General features: G+C 48.2%; 1 protein-coding gene across 1 annotated transcript in view; it reads right to left on the minus strand.

The window, feature by feature from the left end:
* Window positions 1–1344: 1344 nt before the first annotated feature.
* The window catches only part of SUGP1 (SURP and G-patch domain containing 1), a 29550-nt gene continuing 11972 nt past the window's right edge, over window positions 1345–18922 (minus strand). The window contains exons 8-14 of the mRNA XM_060093949.1: window positions 11405–11760; window positions 4977–5083; window positions 3708–3885; window positions 3217–3323; window positions 2236–2381; window positions 1761–1890; window positions 1345–1462 (exon numbers count right to left, since the gene is read on the minus strand). Coding sequence (XP_059949932.1) covers window positions 1436–1462; window positions 1761–1890; window positions 2236–2381; window positions 3217–3323; window positions 3708–3885; window positions 4977–5083; window positions 11405–11760 — 1051 coding nt within the window. The 3' untranslated portion in view covers window positions 1345–1435. The remainder of the gene's footprint in view (window positions 1463–1760; window positions 1891–2235; window positions 2382–3216; window positions 3324–3707; window positions 3886–4976; window positions 5084–11404; window positions 11761–18922) is intronic.

The raw sequence follows: 18922 nt of genomic DNA on the forward strand, positions 1-18922 counted from the left end.
TGAGAATTAAATGGAGGGGTGACCTTGACTTAGTGAGGTGTTTGGGACCGAGGCCCAAGGTCCCCATCACTAGAACCTCTGGCTGCCCAGACCTATACCCTTGTGCTCAGGACTCTGGCCCCCCAGGGCAGGCTCCACCTCACCCCCTTGCCCTGCCCTGGATACAGCGTCCATGGTGGGGAAACAGGGTAGTACCTGTCACGCCAGCCAGGGGTTTGCTGCTGAGACTTCCAGACCCTAAACTCCCTCACTGAGACACTCCCCAGGCCACCTCCACCATAGGTCCCACTTCCTCTTTAAGGCATTCACCAGTCTCAGATTGTGTTAGGGGTCAGTGGCCACAGACTGTGGGTGCCCAGGGGCAAATCCCATCCATGTGACTCACAGTCAGTGCTGTGTTTGCTGAATGACTGTGTGAACTGCAGGCTGGCCCAGGAGCCTGACGCCAGCTTGAGTCCTCAGACCCCATGAGCTCACAGGGGTTGAGCAGGACCTACTGGGTATGTGTGAGGCAGGGGGATGAGAGGTAGGGGCTCCTCAGTTTGCCAAGCCCCCCTGATACTCCAAGCATGGCTCACAGATTTCTGAGACCCTGCCCAATCTGCTCACTCAGCAGCTGCAGTTGCACAAGATCCCCAGGTGGTTTCTGCACAAGTGTGAGGCACAGGCTCTGGAGATGTGGCAAGCTCTCCTTGGTCTGGGCTACCCACTAGCCTCCCCTCCTCCAGTAGGCGTGTGATGTCTTAGTACAGTGTATCCGTCCATGAAGCTGTCCTCCAAAGGCACGAGCCCTAGGGACTCGTGTGTCCACTATACCTGTAGGACCCAGGGCAGCTAGGGTAACCTGGGCTGCAGCCATCACTAGCCAGGTTTGTTGTGCATGTGTGTGGGGGGCCCTGTCAATGCCACCTGTCAAGAGAGGTTGAGGGGCACAGGTGTGCCCTGGGTCCACCTGCCTTGTGGGTCTGAGGGAGGAATGGGCCCTGCCTGGAGACCCCTCCCCAGCCTCCTTCTGCAGTGCAGTGCTAGGCTAGGAGGGGAGTCCCTGATGCCCCTGGCCCAGGTGCAGCCAGGTCTTGGCCAGCTGGCCGCCCCTCCCCTCTCCAAAGGTCCTCCCCTCAACTCCAACCCAGGCCGATGGGGGACCCCATAAGCAGACAAAAGGTCCAGGTGGTTTTCCAGGATTCCCTGGTGCTGGGCAGCCTTCAGAGCAGCATCCTGTCCCCACCTGTCCAGCCTGGCCCTGCTAAGGAACAGGAGGGGTTTCTGGTGATGGCAAGACCAGGCTGCCATGGCAGGCAAGCGCCGGGATTTTAATACACAGCACGACACTCGCAACAATGGGAAGGGCAGGCAGAAAAGCAGGCCGGAACATTCCACAGTCCAGGAATGGTCGGTCTTTTGGAAAGTACATTTGTGCATTTTTCCAGAACACTCAGTAGTAAGGCCGTCTGGGGTTGTTCTGTGGGAAGCAAGAAAGATAAAAGGGGAGGTGGTTATGCTGTGCTAAAGGGAGCGAGCAGCTCCTCCCGTCTAGAACCTAGCAGAGGCAGCGGGCCCACATCCTCTAGAAGGAAGGGCAGGCTTTGGGGAGGCGAGGCAGGCTCGAGCAAGGTGGAGAGGTGGGGTGGGTCTGCTGGAGAGCCTAGCTGGACTGCGGAAGGAGGGACACTTCTGTGACCAGCACCACCACCCGCCTACAGCGGAGGAACTGCGGCAGCCCGGCCACAAGCAATATAGGGAGATAGGGACACACGCACCAGGGGGTTGGGCCGGAAGCGGTAGGCCAGCATCATCCTCTTGCGGAAGGCCTCGTACTCGTCATCTTCCTTGGAGAGCTCGGCTGGCCGGTCAATGCCAAAGCCAGCACCATCTACCGTGGTGGTGCCCCTGCATTGGGGCAACGGGTGGTGTGAGCTGGGGAGCAGGCTGGTGCCGGCAAGAGGCGGGGTGAGGGACCTGAGCTTGGGGCAGGGAGGCCTCACCCGCCCTGGCTGGGCTCAGCAGCAGCACCCCAATGCAGCTCAATGTGGGGGCTATGCTGGGCTGGGTGACATCTGTCTGGGACACTCCTGGCACTGTGGGAAGATGGAGAGCCCAAGACGGCCCAGCCACCAGAGTCCAAGTCCCTGACTCCCAGCCCAGTGATAGGGCTGGACCCAAGCCCTGGGCCTATGTCTCCATGTGGGTCTTTTCCTCTCCCCCGTCCCCGCTGGCATTGAAGGCCACACTCACTTATTGACTGGGTTCTTGATGCCCTGGCCTTCTGAGCCCAGGCCATCGCCCTCCTTCCAGCCCATCTTCATCAGCATCTGGTAGCCGATGTTCTCTATTGTCAGCTTGAACTCCTTGTACTCTGAGTAGTCAGGCTCACGGCCCTCCTGCAGGGGGAGGAGGTAGCCATCATCCACCAGGCCTGCAGCCATCCCCAGTCCCAGCTCTGGCCTGAAACCCCACCCCCACATGGCCGCATTGGCCGCTGGGACCACCTGCCCACCTGCCTCCCCACCACTAAGTCAGACTCCTCGAGAAGAGATCAAGCTGTCCCTTCTCAGAGGCCCCAGGGCCAGAAGCAGTACTGAGCTAGCTCCCTGGTGGCCAAGTCAAAGAGGGCAAGGTGACAGGCCACACAGGCCTTGTCCACCATGAGAAAGATTAATGGCTCACCAGTGAAGAAAAATCCCATGTTCCAAGAGCAATCTGTTACACAGAGTGCTAAAAAGAGTGCTGTGGTCACATGAGGTGACTATCACATTGGTGAGATTATGTGGTACAAAGCAGTTTTTAAAAAAACCCTCAAAAGACTATGTGGAATGTTCTAGGTCAGCCCTCTCCTCCTGAGCATGAAGGCAGCATGGGAAGAACAATTTGACTCTGGAGAGCCCAACACGTGGGGGCGCCTGCCTGAGAAATGCTTTGCCTGTAAACTGCATTTAATTGGCTCCACTGGAAGCAGAATTTCCCAAAAGCCCCAGCAAATGTTTCTAAAGCAGCAGCTGAGATGCTATTTGCTAATTCCCTACACAGATGGCACCTGTCATAAGCAGGTGCCAGCCGTGGCAAGAGGGTCCTTCCCCTCTTGTGAGCGAGGGGGCCCGAGGCCACCACAGGTGCCTGCCACATGAGGAGGCTGCAGGAGGGGCTGGGACACTGCGCAGGCTGCCTGCTAGACAGGCTCACAGCCAGGGCTGGGGCCTGGGGCCCCTCCCAGCCTACCTTCAGGGCCTTGAAGGTCTCCATGAACTTCTCCAGCTCATCGGGTGGCAGGAAGTCTCCGATGAAGTGTTTGCCCCGGCCCATCTTCGTCAGCTGCTCCGCCCATTCTGCCCAGAGATGGGGTAAAGGTGAGAGGAGGAAGGAGGGTGTGGCAGCCCCACAGCAGAAGTAGGAGTCTCGGGGGCAGTCTGGGGCCGTGGGGAACGAGGCAGCTGGTTGAGACCTCGAGCCCTGCTCTCCCACGCAGCCCTTGTGTACCGTGTTCAAACGCCAGTGAACACTCAGAGGACCATCCTTTTGCCACTGAAGAAACAGGCACAAAGAGGCCAAGTCTCTTGCCCAAGGCCTTACAGGCTGGAGAGGTGGCTTAAGACCCCAATGTGGTGTCTCCAGGCACTTCCTGGGCCAGTCAGTGGGCTTCCTAAGCCCACAGCACCCTGAAGAAAAGGGCACCCCCCCACCCCACCCCTGTAACTCGCTCCTTGGCCCACCCCGAGTCTTGTCCATCTCCATGCGCCGCAGCTGGTGCTCCCAGGTGCCCAGCTCGCTGTCCACCTCCTCGTCGCTGTCGTAGCCATGCTGGTGCTGCTGCAGCGCCTTCTCCCACAGCAGCTGCATGTCCTGCATCGCTCGCTTGTGCTGCATGATCATGTCGTACATCTGTTGCATCTGTGGGCGGCACACGCCAGTGAGCAAGGCCGTGCACTGTACGTGCAGGAAGCTAGCCCCCTCGCCTCCCCTGTGCACGTTGGGCACCCCTTTCCTCCCCTCCCTGGAGCAGGCACAAGAGCAGGGCTCAGAGCAAGTGTTCAGGAAGGCACTGAGTCCTGTGTCAGGACATGCCCTGGGTTCCCTGAATCTCTATTTTGAGCAGGGAGGACCCCGCTCTGTTTCACCCAGAGCCCGGCCTGGAATCTGGAATATCCTGGGCACCATCACTGTGGACCAAATGAGGGCGACGTGGGCCCCTGACCCTTGGGAGGGTCGAGGGTGATGTGATGGGGCTGCCAGCCTGGAGGAGGTGGCCCAGGTAAGCTGTCCCAGCTGTCCATATCCTGGCCACAGAGCTCCCTGCTGAGCCAGCCCTCACTCCCAAACTGCCCAACACCAACTGAACGGCTGTTGCATCGTTCAGGGCACCCAGTGCCAGACAGGCTTATCCTGTACTGAGTGCTGCAGGGAACTGTAAGATAAGCTTAAATGGAGACTATCCAGTCAGGACCAGCCCACGAGCGCAGTGGGAAGTAGCTGTGGAGCATCAGCTGAGAAGGCTGCCCAGGCAGCATGAGAAGGCCTGGGCTCTGGGCCCAACTGTGGGCTTGGGAAGGACCTCAGGGGGTGGCTTGCCATTGATGGGGGACCCATCTGTCCAAGAGCCTCTCCCCTGACTGTGGGATTCACCTGGCACAGGGAGGCTCAGGAAGAATACACCGTGACTGGGCCTCCCTGGTGGCGCAAGTGGTTGAGAGTCCGCCTGCCGATGCAGGGGATACGGGTTCGTGACCCGGTCTGGGAGGATCCCATATGCCGCGGAGCGGCTGGGCCCGTGAGCCATGGCCGCTGAGCCTGCGCGTCCGGAGCCTGCGCGTCCGGAGCCTGTGCTCCGCAACGGGGGAGGCCACAACAGTGAGAGGCCCGCATACCGCAAAAAAAAAAAAAAAAAAAAGAATACACCGTGACCACGGCACCGCAGGGCAGGGTGGGAGACGATACTCCAGCAGCCCCTTGGAGCCTGCCTGCCCTGCCCCCCAGGGCCTTACCTCCTGCTGCTCCTTCAGCTGCTTCTTCTGGGCGTCCGAAAGCTCTGTGACACCCACCAGACCCACGGGCTTCCCCTTCTCGTAGCCTAGACCCTTGAGGTCCTGAACTAGAAACAAGACACAGGCTGGTCAGCAACAGACACGTGGGCTTAGCCATGCATCTGTGTCCCAGGCAGAGTCCATGTGCTGACGACACCTGATGCACTTGGCCCATGTGGCAGGACACTTAAGTCGGAACAGTTAGTATGCATGTCACTTGATGACCTCGGGGGGCTTTGCTCCGCTCTATCATGTGTACTCAGTTCCATCCCCACATGACTGCTCCAGGCAGGCTCTATGACCCCACACTGCAAATGCTGACACCAAAACTCAAGAGGTCTGGGGCCTCACTCAAGGTCACACAGCTAATGGGTGACAAGGCAGGGAATCTGCAAAGCCAGAGATGCTTGCACACAGGCTCTTGGAAGTAAGCCCTACGGTGAACAGATACCTTATGTAGACACACAGGTTTGGAGTCTGGCATACGACTCAGCTGCGTGGTTCTGTTAGCTCCTTCTGGGGAAGCAGCCAACCATCTTTAAAGCAACTGACATTTAAGCTGGCATCACCTTTGGAGCTTGGCTGGAGCCTGCAACGCTAACTCACATCAAGATGCTGCAATGGCCCCATCTGGGTGGTGGAAACAACCACCCTTCAGGTGGCGGCTTCCTGGGGAAGAAGCCAGGCAGAACAGGATGCAGAGGCCCCTCTGGGAGGATGGAAAGAGCCAGGTCTTCCCAGCTCAGCGGGGTTGGGTTGTCGCCTGCCAAGAACCACCCTCAGGTGCTCCTGGACCCTCAGATTGCACACCAATCCCTCCTCGGTCTATGGGGGCTCTGAAAGGTGTTGGAGAGCCCCATGCAGAGAGCAAGGGAGCCAAGGTCTGAGCAGCCTGCTGTGTGACTGGATCACGCCCACAGTCCCTTTCCTTCTTGGGCGACTTCACCAGTGAGAAGGCAGGCGGGGGCTGCCCACGCTTCCCTGGGGACAATGTGGGCCAGTGGGGCTTGAATCTGAATCTGAGACTTCGGAGCCTGTACTTGTCCCCTAGAATGTGAAGGACCTGGGAGCTGGGGCTGGACCTCGCGGACATGATCTCAGAGGTGGGGGTGTGCATGCGTCAGAAGAGCCCTCACATCTGAGCACCCTCCTTTACAGCGGGCACCAGGTTTGGCACTTGAGCAGCAATCCGACCCTAGGCACCCTCAACCCTGGGTAGAGGTGCTATCTAGAGCCCCAGGGAGTACCAGACTTTTCAGTCAGTAGCTTTTCTCTTTGGCCAAGGGAGGCACTCAGCCAGAGACCACTCTTAGAGCTGGGCGGGCAGGGCCAACAGGCCAGGCCAGCCCTGTGACCTGGGTGAGATGCCTTCCCCATCAGCCCATCCTTGTGTGGCAAATGTGGGTGTTGGCGCCAGGGCATATATGACTTTTCTTTGTGTCTGTGTGTCCAGCTCCAGTGAAGTCAGGGGTGAGGGAGGTTGAGAGCGTTTCGCCCATGGTGCAGGCTCTGTGGTGAGGGAGTCAGACAGACGGCAGGAGACAGCCAATTATCAGTCACCAACATCATCTGCAAAATGTGATGACAACAGACCCCCACCCTTATGGGTTTGTGGTAGAAAATGAGAAATGAGGCCACACGTTGGCTGTCCCTGAAACTGCTGTCAAGGAGGGAGAAGCTGGAGATCACTGTGCAAAACTGACTGTAGCAATTATTGTTCTTATCACTGTGCGTTTCCTGAGCTTTCTATGACAAAACTGAATCCAAGTACTTTAAAGCTTAAGGGAGAAAACAGGACTATCTATATGCTGTCTATAAGAGACTTACTTTAGATATAAAGACACAAGTAGGTTGAAAGTCAAAGGAAGGAAAAAGAAATTTCAAGCAAATAGTAACCAAGACAGAGCTGCACTAGCCATACTAGTATCAGACAAAATATACTTTAAATCAAAAAAGGTTGTGAGAGACAAGGAAGGACGTTATATATTTTAAAAGATTTGATACAGAAGGAAGATATAACAATTAAATATATACACAGACTTAACAACAGAGCCCCAAGATAAATGAAGCAAAAATTGACAAAACTGAAGGGAGAAATAAACAGTTCCATAGTAATTGTTAGAGATTTCAGTTCCCTATTTTAAATAATGGACAGAACATCTAAACAGAAAATCAATAAGGATATAGAGGACTGAACAACACTATAAACCAACCAGACCTAATAGATACCTGTAGAACATGCAATCCAACAACACCAGAATACACGGTATTCTCAAGTACACATGGAACATTCTCCAGGATAGATCATTTGTTAGGCTACAAAACAAATTTTAATAAATTTTAAAAGACAAATCATACCATGTATCTTTTCTGATCACAATGGAATAAAGCCAGAAATCAGTAATAGAAGGAAAACTGGAAGATTCACAAACGTGGAAATTAAACACACTCCTAAACAACAAATGGGTCAAAGAAGAAATCACAAGAGATGAGAAAATGCTTAGAGATGAATGAACACAACAGCGCAACACACACCCAAACTTACGGGGCGTAGCAAAAGCAGGGCCAAGAGGGAAATGTATAGCTGTAGATGCTCACGTTAAAAGAAGATAGGGCTTCCCTGGTGGTGCAGTGGTTAAGAATCCACCTGCCAATGCAGGGGACATGGCTTCGAGCCCTGCTCTGGGAAGACCCCACATGCTGCGGAGCAACTAAGCCCATGCACCACAACTACTGAACCTGTGCTCTAGAGCCCGCGTGCCACAACTACTGAGCCCGTGTGCTACAACTACTGAAGCTCGCATGCCTAGAGCCCGAGGTCCGGAACAAGAGAAGCCACCGCAATGAGAAGCCCGCGCACCGCAACAGAGAGTAGCCCCAGCTCGCCACAACTAAAGAAAGCCCGCATGCAGCAACGAAGACCCAATGCAGCCATAAATAAATAAATAGATAGATAGATAAATAAATAAAGACCTCTGATCGATACCTAACTGTACATCTTAAGGAACTAGAAAAAGAAGAGCAAACTAATTCCAGAGCTAGCAGAATGAAGGAAATAATGATTAGAATGGAGATAAAAGAAACAGGAAATACAAAGTACGAGAGAAAAATCAATGAAATCAAAAGTTGGTTTCTTGAAAAGACCAACGAAATGGACAATCTTTAGTTAGACTGCCTAAGAAAATAAGAGAAAAGACTCAACTACTAAAACAATAGGGGGATACAGCGGTCCACTTTATCTGCAGGGGATGCATTCCAAGATCCCCCCAGGAGATGCCTGAAACCACACATAGTACTGAACCCCGTGTATACTACATATACATACATACATATGATAAAGTTTAATTTATAAATTAGGCACAGTAAGAAATTAATGACAATAGCTAATAATAAAATAGAACAGTTATAACAATATACTATTATAAAAGTTATGTGAACGTGGTTTTTCTCTGCCTCTCAAAATATCTTATCACAAATGTAATGCCTTTTCCATTTTAACTAAGTACTCAGCACACACTATGGCCATAACTTTCGCAGTTTGAGGTATGACAGCAAAACTAGCAGAGACTTCTTTTTCCTTCTTCACAATTTCACGGATAGATGATTTGTTCTTACCATAGATCTTGGAGACCTCAGCTTAAGTCAAGAACTTTTACCCTTTCACTTAAAGGAAATACTTGATGGCTTCTCTTTGGCATGTCTAAATTGCCAGCATCACTACTCTGTGCTGTGAGGCCATTATTAAGTGAAATAGTAAAATAAGGGTTATTTGAACATAAGCACTGCAATACCATGACAGTCAATCTGATAACCGAGTGACTACTGGTGACTAATAGGTGGGATATGCTGGTCAAAGGGGTGATTCACATCCCAGGCAGGGTGGAACAGACAGCACAAGATTTCATCACAATACTCAGAATGGCACAAACTGGATCACCTAGAATGGCACAAACTACCAAAACTAACTCAAGAAGTAACAGAAAACTTGAATAGACCTATAACAAGTAAGAGGACTGAATCAATAATCAACTCTCCCCTCCAGCCCACCAAAGAAAAGCCCAGAACCAGATAAATGCACTGGTAAATTCTACGCAAGTTTTAAAAGAAGAGTTACCATCAATTCTTCTCAAATTCTTCCAAAAAGTTAAAGCAGGACACACTTCCTAACTCATTCTATGAGGTCAGCATTATCCTGATACCAAAAGCAGACAAAGACAATATAAGAAAACTACAGACCAATAATCCTTATGAGTATAAATGCAGACAGAAATCTGCAACAAAATATTAGCAAACCAAATCCATCGGCATGTAATTAATTAGTAAACTAATTACTTACTACAACGGAAGGGGATTTATTCCAGGAATGCAAGGGTGGTTTCATCATACAAAAATCAATCAATGTAATACTCCACATTAATAGAATGAAGGGAAAAACCCACATGATCATTTCAATTGATGCAGAAAAAGCACTTGACAAAATCTAACACTCTTTCATGATAAAAACACTCAATAAACTAGGAACAGAAGGGAACTTCTTCAACATGACAAAGGCCATTTATTAAAAACATACAACGACATCATACTCAATGGTGAAAGAACAAAAGCTTTCCCCTTAACATCAGGAACAAGGCAGGGATGCCTGCTTTCACCACTTCTGTTCAGCACAGTACTGCAAATCCTAGCCAGAGCAATTAGGCAAGAAAAAGAAATAAGAGACATCCAAATTGGAAAGGAAGAAGTAAAACTATCCTTATCTGCAGATGACATGATCTTATGTGTAGAAAACCCTAAAGACTGTTACCCTAATAAATGAATTTAGCAAAAGATAAAAGATACATAATCAACACACAAAATATCAGTTGTATTTCTTATACTAACAACAAATAATCCAAAATGGAAATTAAAAAAAAATTCCATTTGCAACAGCATCATAAAGAGTAAATCACTTAGGAATAAACTTAACAGAGGTACAAGACTTGTACAACAGAAAGACAAAACACATTGAAAGAAATTAAAGAAAACCTAAGTAAATGGAAAGCTATCCCATGTTCGCAGATTGGAAGACTTAAATGTTGTTAACATGTCAATACCTCCCAAAGCAATCTACAGATTAATACAATCCCTATCAAATCCCAATAATGTTTTCTGCAGAAATGGAAAAGCCCATCTGAAAATTCATACAAAAATTCAAAGGACCTCGAATAGCCAAACTGTGAGAAAGAGGAACAAAGTTGGAAGACTGACACTTCCGATTTCAAAATTTCCCACAGAGCTACAGTAATCAAAACAGTGTGCTACTGGCATAAGGACAGATATATAAACCAGTGTAAGAGAGCAGAGAGCCCCAAAATAAACTTTTACATCTATGGGATTTTTGACAAGGGTGTCAAGAGACCATTCAATGGAGAAAGAACAGTAGTCTCTTCAACAAATGGTGCTGGGAAAATTGGATCTCCATATGCAAAGAGATGAAGTTGGACCCTTATCTTATAACATATATAAAAATTAATTCAATTTAAGAGCTAAAACTATAAAACTCTTAGAAGAAAACATAGGGGCATACCTTCAAGACTTTGGATGTGGCTATGGTTTCTTAAAACCAAAATCATAGGCAACAAAAGAAAAAATAAATTGCACTTCATTAAAATTTAAAACTTCTGTGTATCAAAGGACATTAAGAGGATGAAAATACAGCCCATAAAACTAGAGAAAATTTTTGCAAATCATGTATCTAAATGGGGGTTAATATCTAAAACATATAGAGAACTCCTACAACTCAATAACAAAAAGACATACAACCCAATTAAAAAATGGGCAAAGGACTAAAATAGACATTTCTCCAACTAAACTATACACTGACCAATAACACATGAAAAGATGCTCAACACCATTAGTCATTAGGGAAATGCAAATCAAAACTACAATGTGATTTCACTTTACACTTATTAGAATAGCTATACAATAAGGCGAGAATGAGAAGAAACTGGAACCCTTGTGCACTGCTGATAGGAATGTAAAATGGTGCAGCTGCTGCAGAACGCAGTTTGGCAATTCCTCAATAAGTTAAACAGAATTACCGTAAGACCCAGTGATTCCACTCCTAGGTATATACAAAAAAGAATCAAAATCAGGGATCCGAACAGTATTTGTAGGCCAATGTTCACAGCAGCACTACTGACAATCGCCAAAAAGTGAATATAACCCAAGCTTCTAAACAACTGATGAATGGATAAACAAAATGTTGTCTATCTGTACACTGGAATTCTATTCAGCTGTGGAAATAAATGAAATTCTGACATGTGCTTCAACACAGATGAACCTTGAAAACATTACGCTCAGTGAAGGATGCCAGACCCTCCCCAAGAGGCTGAGGGAGGGGGTCGGCCCACCTGACAGAGGCGAGGGAGAAGCATCCACGTCCCTCTGCACCAGCTCGGCAGGCGGGAGCTCCACCTTGTCCTCTTCAGGACCCCACCGGCTCTTTCGCTTCCTCTTCATGTTGGCTGTGGTGGCCGGCTTCCCTGGAGCAGCTGAAGGTGGGTTGACGTTGGGCAAGGGGGCAGATGAGGTAGGGCAGGCAGTGGCGGTGGGCATGGACCCCAACAGGGTCTCAGGAGGAGATTTGCGCTTAAGTCCGAGGTCAGGTGCCGTGGGGGTGCCCGTGGGACCAGCCTTGGCTTTCCGGAACTCCTCCAGCTTCTGGCGGTAGTACTTGTACCCTTGGCTGTTGGGTTCATACAGAAAGCTGCAAAAGAGAGTGGGGGGCACACCGTCATTGGACCTCAGCCCCCTACCCCTGATTTAGGGCAGAAGAAGCTTGGGCCTTGTGTAGGCACACTGGGGTCAGCTAGGTCACTTCAAGGTCATGTCAAGATGGAGGTCTCTATTGTGACCCCTGTCCTGCCAGGCCTCAGTGGCTGCTGGTGCTGGTGGCCCAAACTAGAGGAACAGTGTGACATGGCCACAGCCTATTATGATGCTGTTCCTGTGAGCTGAGGGCCACTCCAAGCCCCTACCCCATCTTTATTGGATGCCCGTCACAATATCACTGATCCCCTGTTTCGTAGGAAGAGGTGTGGGCTCTCTCAGACCTTCCCCAAGCTCTGCCAGGCTTCTTCCCCTGCTGTCCTAGATGAGTGCACCAGTGCCTACAAACCAAGAAATCCTGAGTTGCGAGAGACACCTGGTGCCAAAAAGGGCAGGATTTGTCCCAAACCTGACAGCTGGGCATATCTGTGCTCCTTTCTGATGCACCCTTGAGAGGCATCAACAGTGGACAGAGACAAAACAAATACACTAAACATCAGAACAGACAGGGAGCTCACTAACAGCCTTGCTGGTAGCTGTTGGTCCTCAAGCGCAGAGCAGGAGGTGCTGGGTTCAGAGCTGGCAGAGGCTGCAGCTCCTTCTGCACCTGCCCAGCATCTCTCAGACTATGCATGTACTGAGCCAACAGTCCCACTTCTAGAGTCCACACCAGAGGGAAGAGTCACAGCACAGTTCCACATAGCAAAACCTGTGCATAGCAGAGATTACAAAGCCCTTGACAAGAAGGGGCTAGACTTGGCACTCATGAACCTGGAAAAACAAGTCACGGCACAATGCTGTACTACAAGAGCAAAATGCAGGCTCGAGGATGCTGTAAATTCCTTTTGTATAAAAGGAAATTAGCAGAAAACAAATCCACATACTATTTATACATGTCTACGTCAGAGATGGGAGAGGGATGGAGGACTCCCAATCCCGCTAACATCCTAGGGTGGGATGGAGGGATGGGGAGACTGTGTCATCTTCCTTGTATTCCTGGGTCATGGTACAAGCATGTACACCCTTCAGAAAACCCAGTGTGGAACATTTGTAAAAGTTAAAAGAAACAAAGATTAACAAAATCGTTAAGCCTCTAGCCAAGCTAAGAAAAAAAGAGAGAGGACACCAATTACTAACAACAGAAAAGAAAGAGGGGCCATCACTACAGATCCCATGGACATTAAAATTACTAAGGATTACTATGAACAACTCTATGCCCACAAATTTGATAAGCCAGATGAAATGGGCCAATTCTTTGAAAGGTACAATCTGCCAAAACTCACACAAGAAGAACTAGACAATCTGAACAGGCCTATTTTTATTAAAGAAATTGAATCAGTAATTAATAACCTTCCAAAAGTTCACTGGTGAATTTCACCAAACATTTAGGGAAGAAATTATACCAATTCTGTACAATCCCTTTCAGAGAACAGAAGCAGAGAGAATACTTCCTAACTTACTCAGTTACCCTCATACCAAAACCAGACAAAAACATTACAAGAAAAGAAAACTATAGACCAACATCTCTCATGAACACAGATGTAAAAATCCTCAAGAAAATATTAGTAAACCTAATCCACTAATGTATAAAAAGAATAGACACCACAACCAAGTGGGATTCATTCTAGGCAGGCAAGACTGGTTCAACATTTGAAAATCAAGTAATGTGGGCTTCCCTGGTGGCGCAGTGGTTAAGAATCCACCTGCCAATGCAGGGGACATGGGTTCGAGCCCTGGTCTGGGAAGATCCCACATGCCGCAGAGCAATTAGGCTCATGCACCACAACTACTGAGCCTGCGCTCTAGAGCCTGCGAGCCACAACTACTGAAGCCCGTGTGCCACAACTACTGAAGCCCACGTGCCTAGAGCCTGTGCTCCGTAACAAGAGCAGCCACTGCAATGAGAAGTCCGCGTACTGCAACAAAGAGTTGCCCCCGCTCGCCGCAACTAAAGAAAGCCCGCGTGCAGCAGTGAAGATCCAATGCAGCCAAAAACTAAACAAATGAATAAAATAAAATAAATTAAAAAAAAAGAAAATCAAGTAATGTAATCCATCAGGTCAACAGGCTAAAAAAGAAAAATCACATGATCATATCAATCACTGTGGAAAAAGTGTTTAATAAAATCTAATACCTATACATGAGAAAAACTCTCAGTAAACTAGGAGTACAGAGGAACTTCCTCCACTTGATAAAGAATATCTACAAAGAACCTACAGCTAACATCATACTTAATGATGAGAAACCTCAAGCTTTTCCACTAAGAACAGAAACAAGCCAAGAATATCCCACCTCCCCAATGCTTTTCATCATCATTCTGGAAGTTCTAGCTAATGAAATAAGATGAGAAAAGGAAGTAGAAGGTATACTGAGAAGGAAGAAATATAACATGATCGTCAACATAGAAAAAACAGATGAAGGACTTCCCTGGTGGTCCAGTGGTTAGGACTCTGCACTCTCACTGCTGAGAGCCCAGGTTCAATCCCTGATTGGGGAACTAAGATCCTGCAAGCCACACGGCGTGACAAAAAAATAAAAATAAAAAACACAGATGAAAGAATAGACCAAAAAACCCTGGAACTTAATAAGCTATTATAGCAAGGTTACAGGATACAAGGTTAAAATACAGAAGTCAATCACTCTCCTATATACCAGCAATGAACAAGTAGAACTTGAAACTAAAAACACAGTACCATTTACATTAGCATTCCCCCATGTAAAATACTTAGGTAAAGTGTAACAAAATATGTACAAGATCTATATGAGGAAAACTAAAAAACTCTGATGAATGAATTCAAAGAAGAACTAAATAAATGAAGAGCTATTCCTTGTTCACAGATAGGAAGACTCAATGTTGTCAAGATGTCAGTTATTCCCAACCTGATTTCTAGATTCAATGCAATTCCAGTCAAAATCATTTATTCTGTGGATATTGACAAACTCATTCTAGAGCTTATATAAAGAGACAAGCAACCCACAATAGCCAGCACAATACTGAAGAAGAAGAACAAAGTTGGAGGACTGACACTACCTGACTTCGGGACTTACTGTAAAGCTACAGTAATCAAGGCAGTGGGGTTATTAGTGAAAGAATGGACAAAGAGATCAACAGAACAGAATAAAGAGCCCAGAAACAGATCCACATACATATAGTCTGCTTTTTGACAAAGGAGCAAAAGCAGTACAATGGAGCAAAGACAGTCTTTTCAACAAATGGTGCTGAAACTGGACATTCACATGCAAAAAAAAAAAAACAAAGAATCTAGAAACAGACCTCATAGCCTTCACAAAAATTAACTAAAAATGTATCACTGACCTAAACGTAAAACATAAAACTCTAAAACATAGGAGAATACCTACATAACCTTGGGTATGGCAATAACTTTTTAGATACAACACCAAAGGCATGATCCATGAAAGCAACTGATAAGCTGGACTTCATTAAAATGAAAAACTTCTGCTCTGCAAAGGACGTTAAGAGAATGAGGAGAAAAAGCAACAGACTGGGAGAAATATTTGCAAAAGACACATATGATAAAGACTGTTATCCAAAATATACAAAGGGGACTTCCCTGGTGGTGCAGTGGTTAAGAATCCGCCTGCCAATGCAGGGGACACAGGTTTGATCCCTGGTCCGGGAAGATCCCACGTGCCGTGGAGCAACTAAGCCCATGCGCCACAACTACTGAGCCCATGCACTGCAACTACTGAAGCCCGCACGCTTAGAGGCAATGCCCCACAGCAAGGGAAGCCACTGCAGTGAGAAGCCCACGTACTGCAATGAAGAGTAGCCCCCGCTCACCGCAACTAGAGAAAGCCCATGTGCAGCAATGAAGACCCAACACAGCCAGAAAAAAACAAACAAAAAAAACAAACAAAAAACCCCCAAATATACAAAGAACTCTTAACACCCAACAATAAAAAAAAACAAGCCAATTAAAAAATGGGCCAGGGCCTCCCTGGTGGCGCAGTGGTTGAGAGTCCGCCTGCCGATGCAGGGGATACGGGTTCGTGCCCCGGTCTGGGAGGATCCCATATGCCGCGGAGCGGCTGGGCCCGTGAGCCATGGCCGCTGGGCCTGCGCATCCGGAGCCTGTGCTCCGCAACGGGAGAGGCCACAACAGTGAGAGGCCCGCATACCGCAAAAAAAAAAAAAAAAAAAAAAAAAAAAAAAAATGGGCCAATGACCTTAACACACACCTCACCAAAGATTTACAGATGGCAAATAAGCATTATGAAAAGATACTTCCCTTCATGTCATCAGGAAAATGCAAATCAAAACAATGAATATCACTACACATCTATAAGAACGGCCAAAATCCAAAACACTGACAACATCAAATGTTGATACGGAGCTACTGAAACTCTCATTCATTGCTGTGGGGAATGCAAATGGTACAAGCCATTTTGGAAGACAGTTAGGCTGTTTCTTACAAAACTAAATATACCATACAATCCAGCAATCTCACTTCTTGGTATAAAAGAGTTGAAAATTTATGTCCACACAAAAACCCTGCACATTGATGTTTACAACAATTTTGTTCATAATTGCCAAAACTTGGGAGCAACCGAGATGTCCTGCAGGAGGTGAATAGGTAAATAAACTGCGGTACATCCAGACAATGGAAAATTATTAAGTACTAAAAAGAAATGAGCTATCAAGCCAAAAAAAGACTCAGAGCAACCCAAATACATATTACTAAGTGAAGGAAGGCAATCTGAAAAGGCAACATACTATGATTCCAATTATATGACATTCTGGAAAAGGCAAAACTACGTGGTTGCCAGGGGTTAGGGAGGAAAAAGGGATGAACAGGCAGAACACAGGGAATATTAGGGCAGTGAGAATACTCTGTATGATATCATAATGATGGATACATGTCATTACACATTTGTCCAAACCCATAGTATACACAACACCAAGAGTGAACCCTAACTATAGACTTTGGGTGATCATGATGTGTTAACATAGGTTCATCAATTGTAACAAATATACTATTCTGGTGGGGGATGTTGACAATGGGGGAGGCTGTGCATGTTTCGGGGAAGTGGGCACATGGGAAGTCTCCGTACCTTCCCCTCAATTCTGCTGCGAACCTAAAACTGTTCAAAAAATAACATCTTAAAAAAAAATTAAGAGACGAAAGCAAGAAGTCGTTCAAAGAGGGAAGGGAGCAGATGGCTGAATTTAAAAAAGACTCGTAGCAACCGGAACATGGATTTAAAGTGATTTGGTTCCTCCAAGAAAAGCAGACCGGGGAATTCGCCCACTGGGGCAGGGGGGCAGTTCCTAGCGGGGTGGGTCTCCTCTAGGCTCACAAGCTTGCCATTTCCTGGCCTCAGCTGCTGATTCATGCTGATTCTCCTCCAAGATGCTCTGAGGCGCAGCACCCAAGAGCCCCCCATGGGTATGCCTGTCTGTGAGGAGCATAACAGCTCACTATGGGCCCCGGGCACAGGTGCAGGGGATTCTACAACGAAGACCCCCTGACTGGTGTAATCCCACCCACAGGGTTAACCAAAGTTACCACTTTAGTGTCTTTTCCTTCCAGACTTTTTCAACTGCAGATTTATTTGAACAGAGCTGTGATTCTATTTTCCGTATCCTGATATTTTAAGAATTTCTTAACCCGACAACATAAGGCTTTCCTGTTAGAATGCAGTGTAGCATGGTGGTGAAGGCATCTCCACCAACTGGCCTCCTTGCCTTGCTCACCTGTTAAAGGCCAACATGCCAGGTTGCTGTAAAGAACATGGTTCACCCAGGTGATGTGTTAAGAGTCACACGTAGCTTGAGGTGTGCTGGCTGCTACCACCTTCAACAACTTGCCTTCTGATGGCCACAATTCCACTGGGGAGATGCAGTTATAGGAGTTTAGCCCACTGGGGCTGGACTTTCATTGTGTTACTAATTTTTCAAGACTATGACGGTGCTATGTATATAACATTATTTCTGGGGATGGCATCTCAGAAGTAGAATGACTGGTCAAAGGAACAGGTATTTCCAGCTTCTTTACAGATGAGCACAGCTATTGCAATTGTTTCCCAAAACTCATAGCTGCTGGGAAATCAGAAGGGAAGGGCCAAGAGCGGCAGGAATACGGGGTGGCTGTTAGATTTGGGTTGAGAGGAGCTGCCTTGCACCTGACCCCATGTGAAGATGAAACAGTCTGCTTGGTATGAACATGCATGCCTTGCCCAGGTCCGGACGCCTGATCCTCCCTCGTTTACTATTTCCCCAGTGTGTGGAGTGCCAACTGTAGTTCAGTTCTGGTGTCGAAATGAGCTCCCCCAGACCACGCTGGTCACCTTCAGCTACTTCTCTGCCAGACAACCCCAGGCTCTGTCCTCATCCGTGGCAGTCACCCTCTAGCCTCCATCAAAGCCACACCCAACAAGCTGGATGCCTGCCAGTAATGCCCAAACAAGGTGCAACAGCTGCAGGGAGGGCCTGGAGTCACCTGTGGCGATAATGTCTCTTCGCTTTGACCCCAGGGAAAAGGCTTGGCTGGAGTTGCTGAGCCCTGGACCCCTGTGACCAGGGAGAGCCACCCGCGCTGGGGGTATTGTACAGAATTCCATTACGTCGCCCACTTTGCCTGAGATAGATTTTTTGTCAGCTCTTGTCACGCTAAGTGACAGTACACTAAGTTTCCTGTTTAAATAATCTTACTTAGGTAAATGAAGAAAAAAAAAAAGACGCAGTGACTTAGACTGTAACACTGCAACACTGGTTTGGGTAGTGCAGAGTAGTGGCCGATACCACTATGTTGTGAGGAGATCCTGGGTCTCCTGAACTCTAGACCCAAACACCCCACAGCCCCCATGAAAGCTCCTAGCTGCCCAGGTACCAGACACAGGGACACCTGAAACCCTCAGCAGCCCTTCCCCACCCCCGGCCCCATGCGATGGTTCCCTTCTGCCCCCATGTGCGTCAACCTGGTGTGCCTGACCACCCTCCACAACTGTGGCCAGATGATCCTGGAAGAACAGTTGACCCTGTGACTCCCTATGCAGACCCTCCAAAGGCTCTCAGTGGACACCTGAGCCCTCTGGGACCCAGCCCGGCCCGGCTCCAAGGCCCATCTGCACCGCATCAA

Source organism: Mesoplodon densirostris, chromosome 3 (assembly GCF_025265405.1).
Source record: "Mesoplodon densirostris isolate mMesDen1 chromosome 3, mMesDen1 primary haplotype, whole genome shotgun sequence".
NCBI lineage: Eukaryota > Metazoa > Chordata > Mammalia > Artiodactyla > Ziphiidae > Mesoplodon > Mesoplodon densirostris.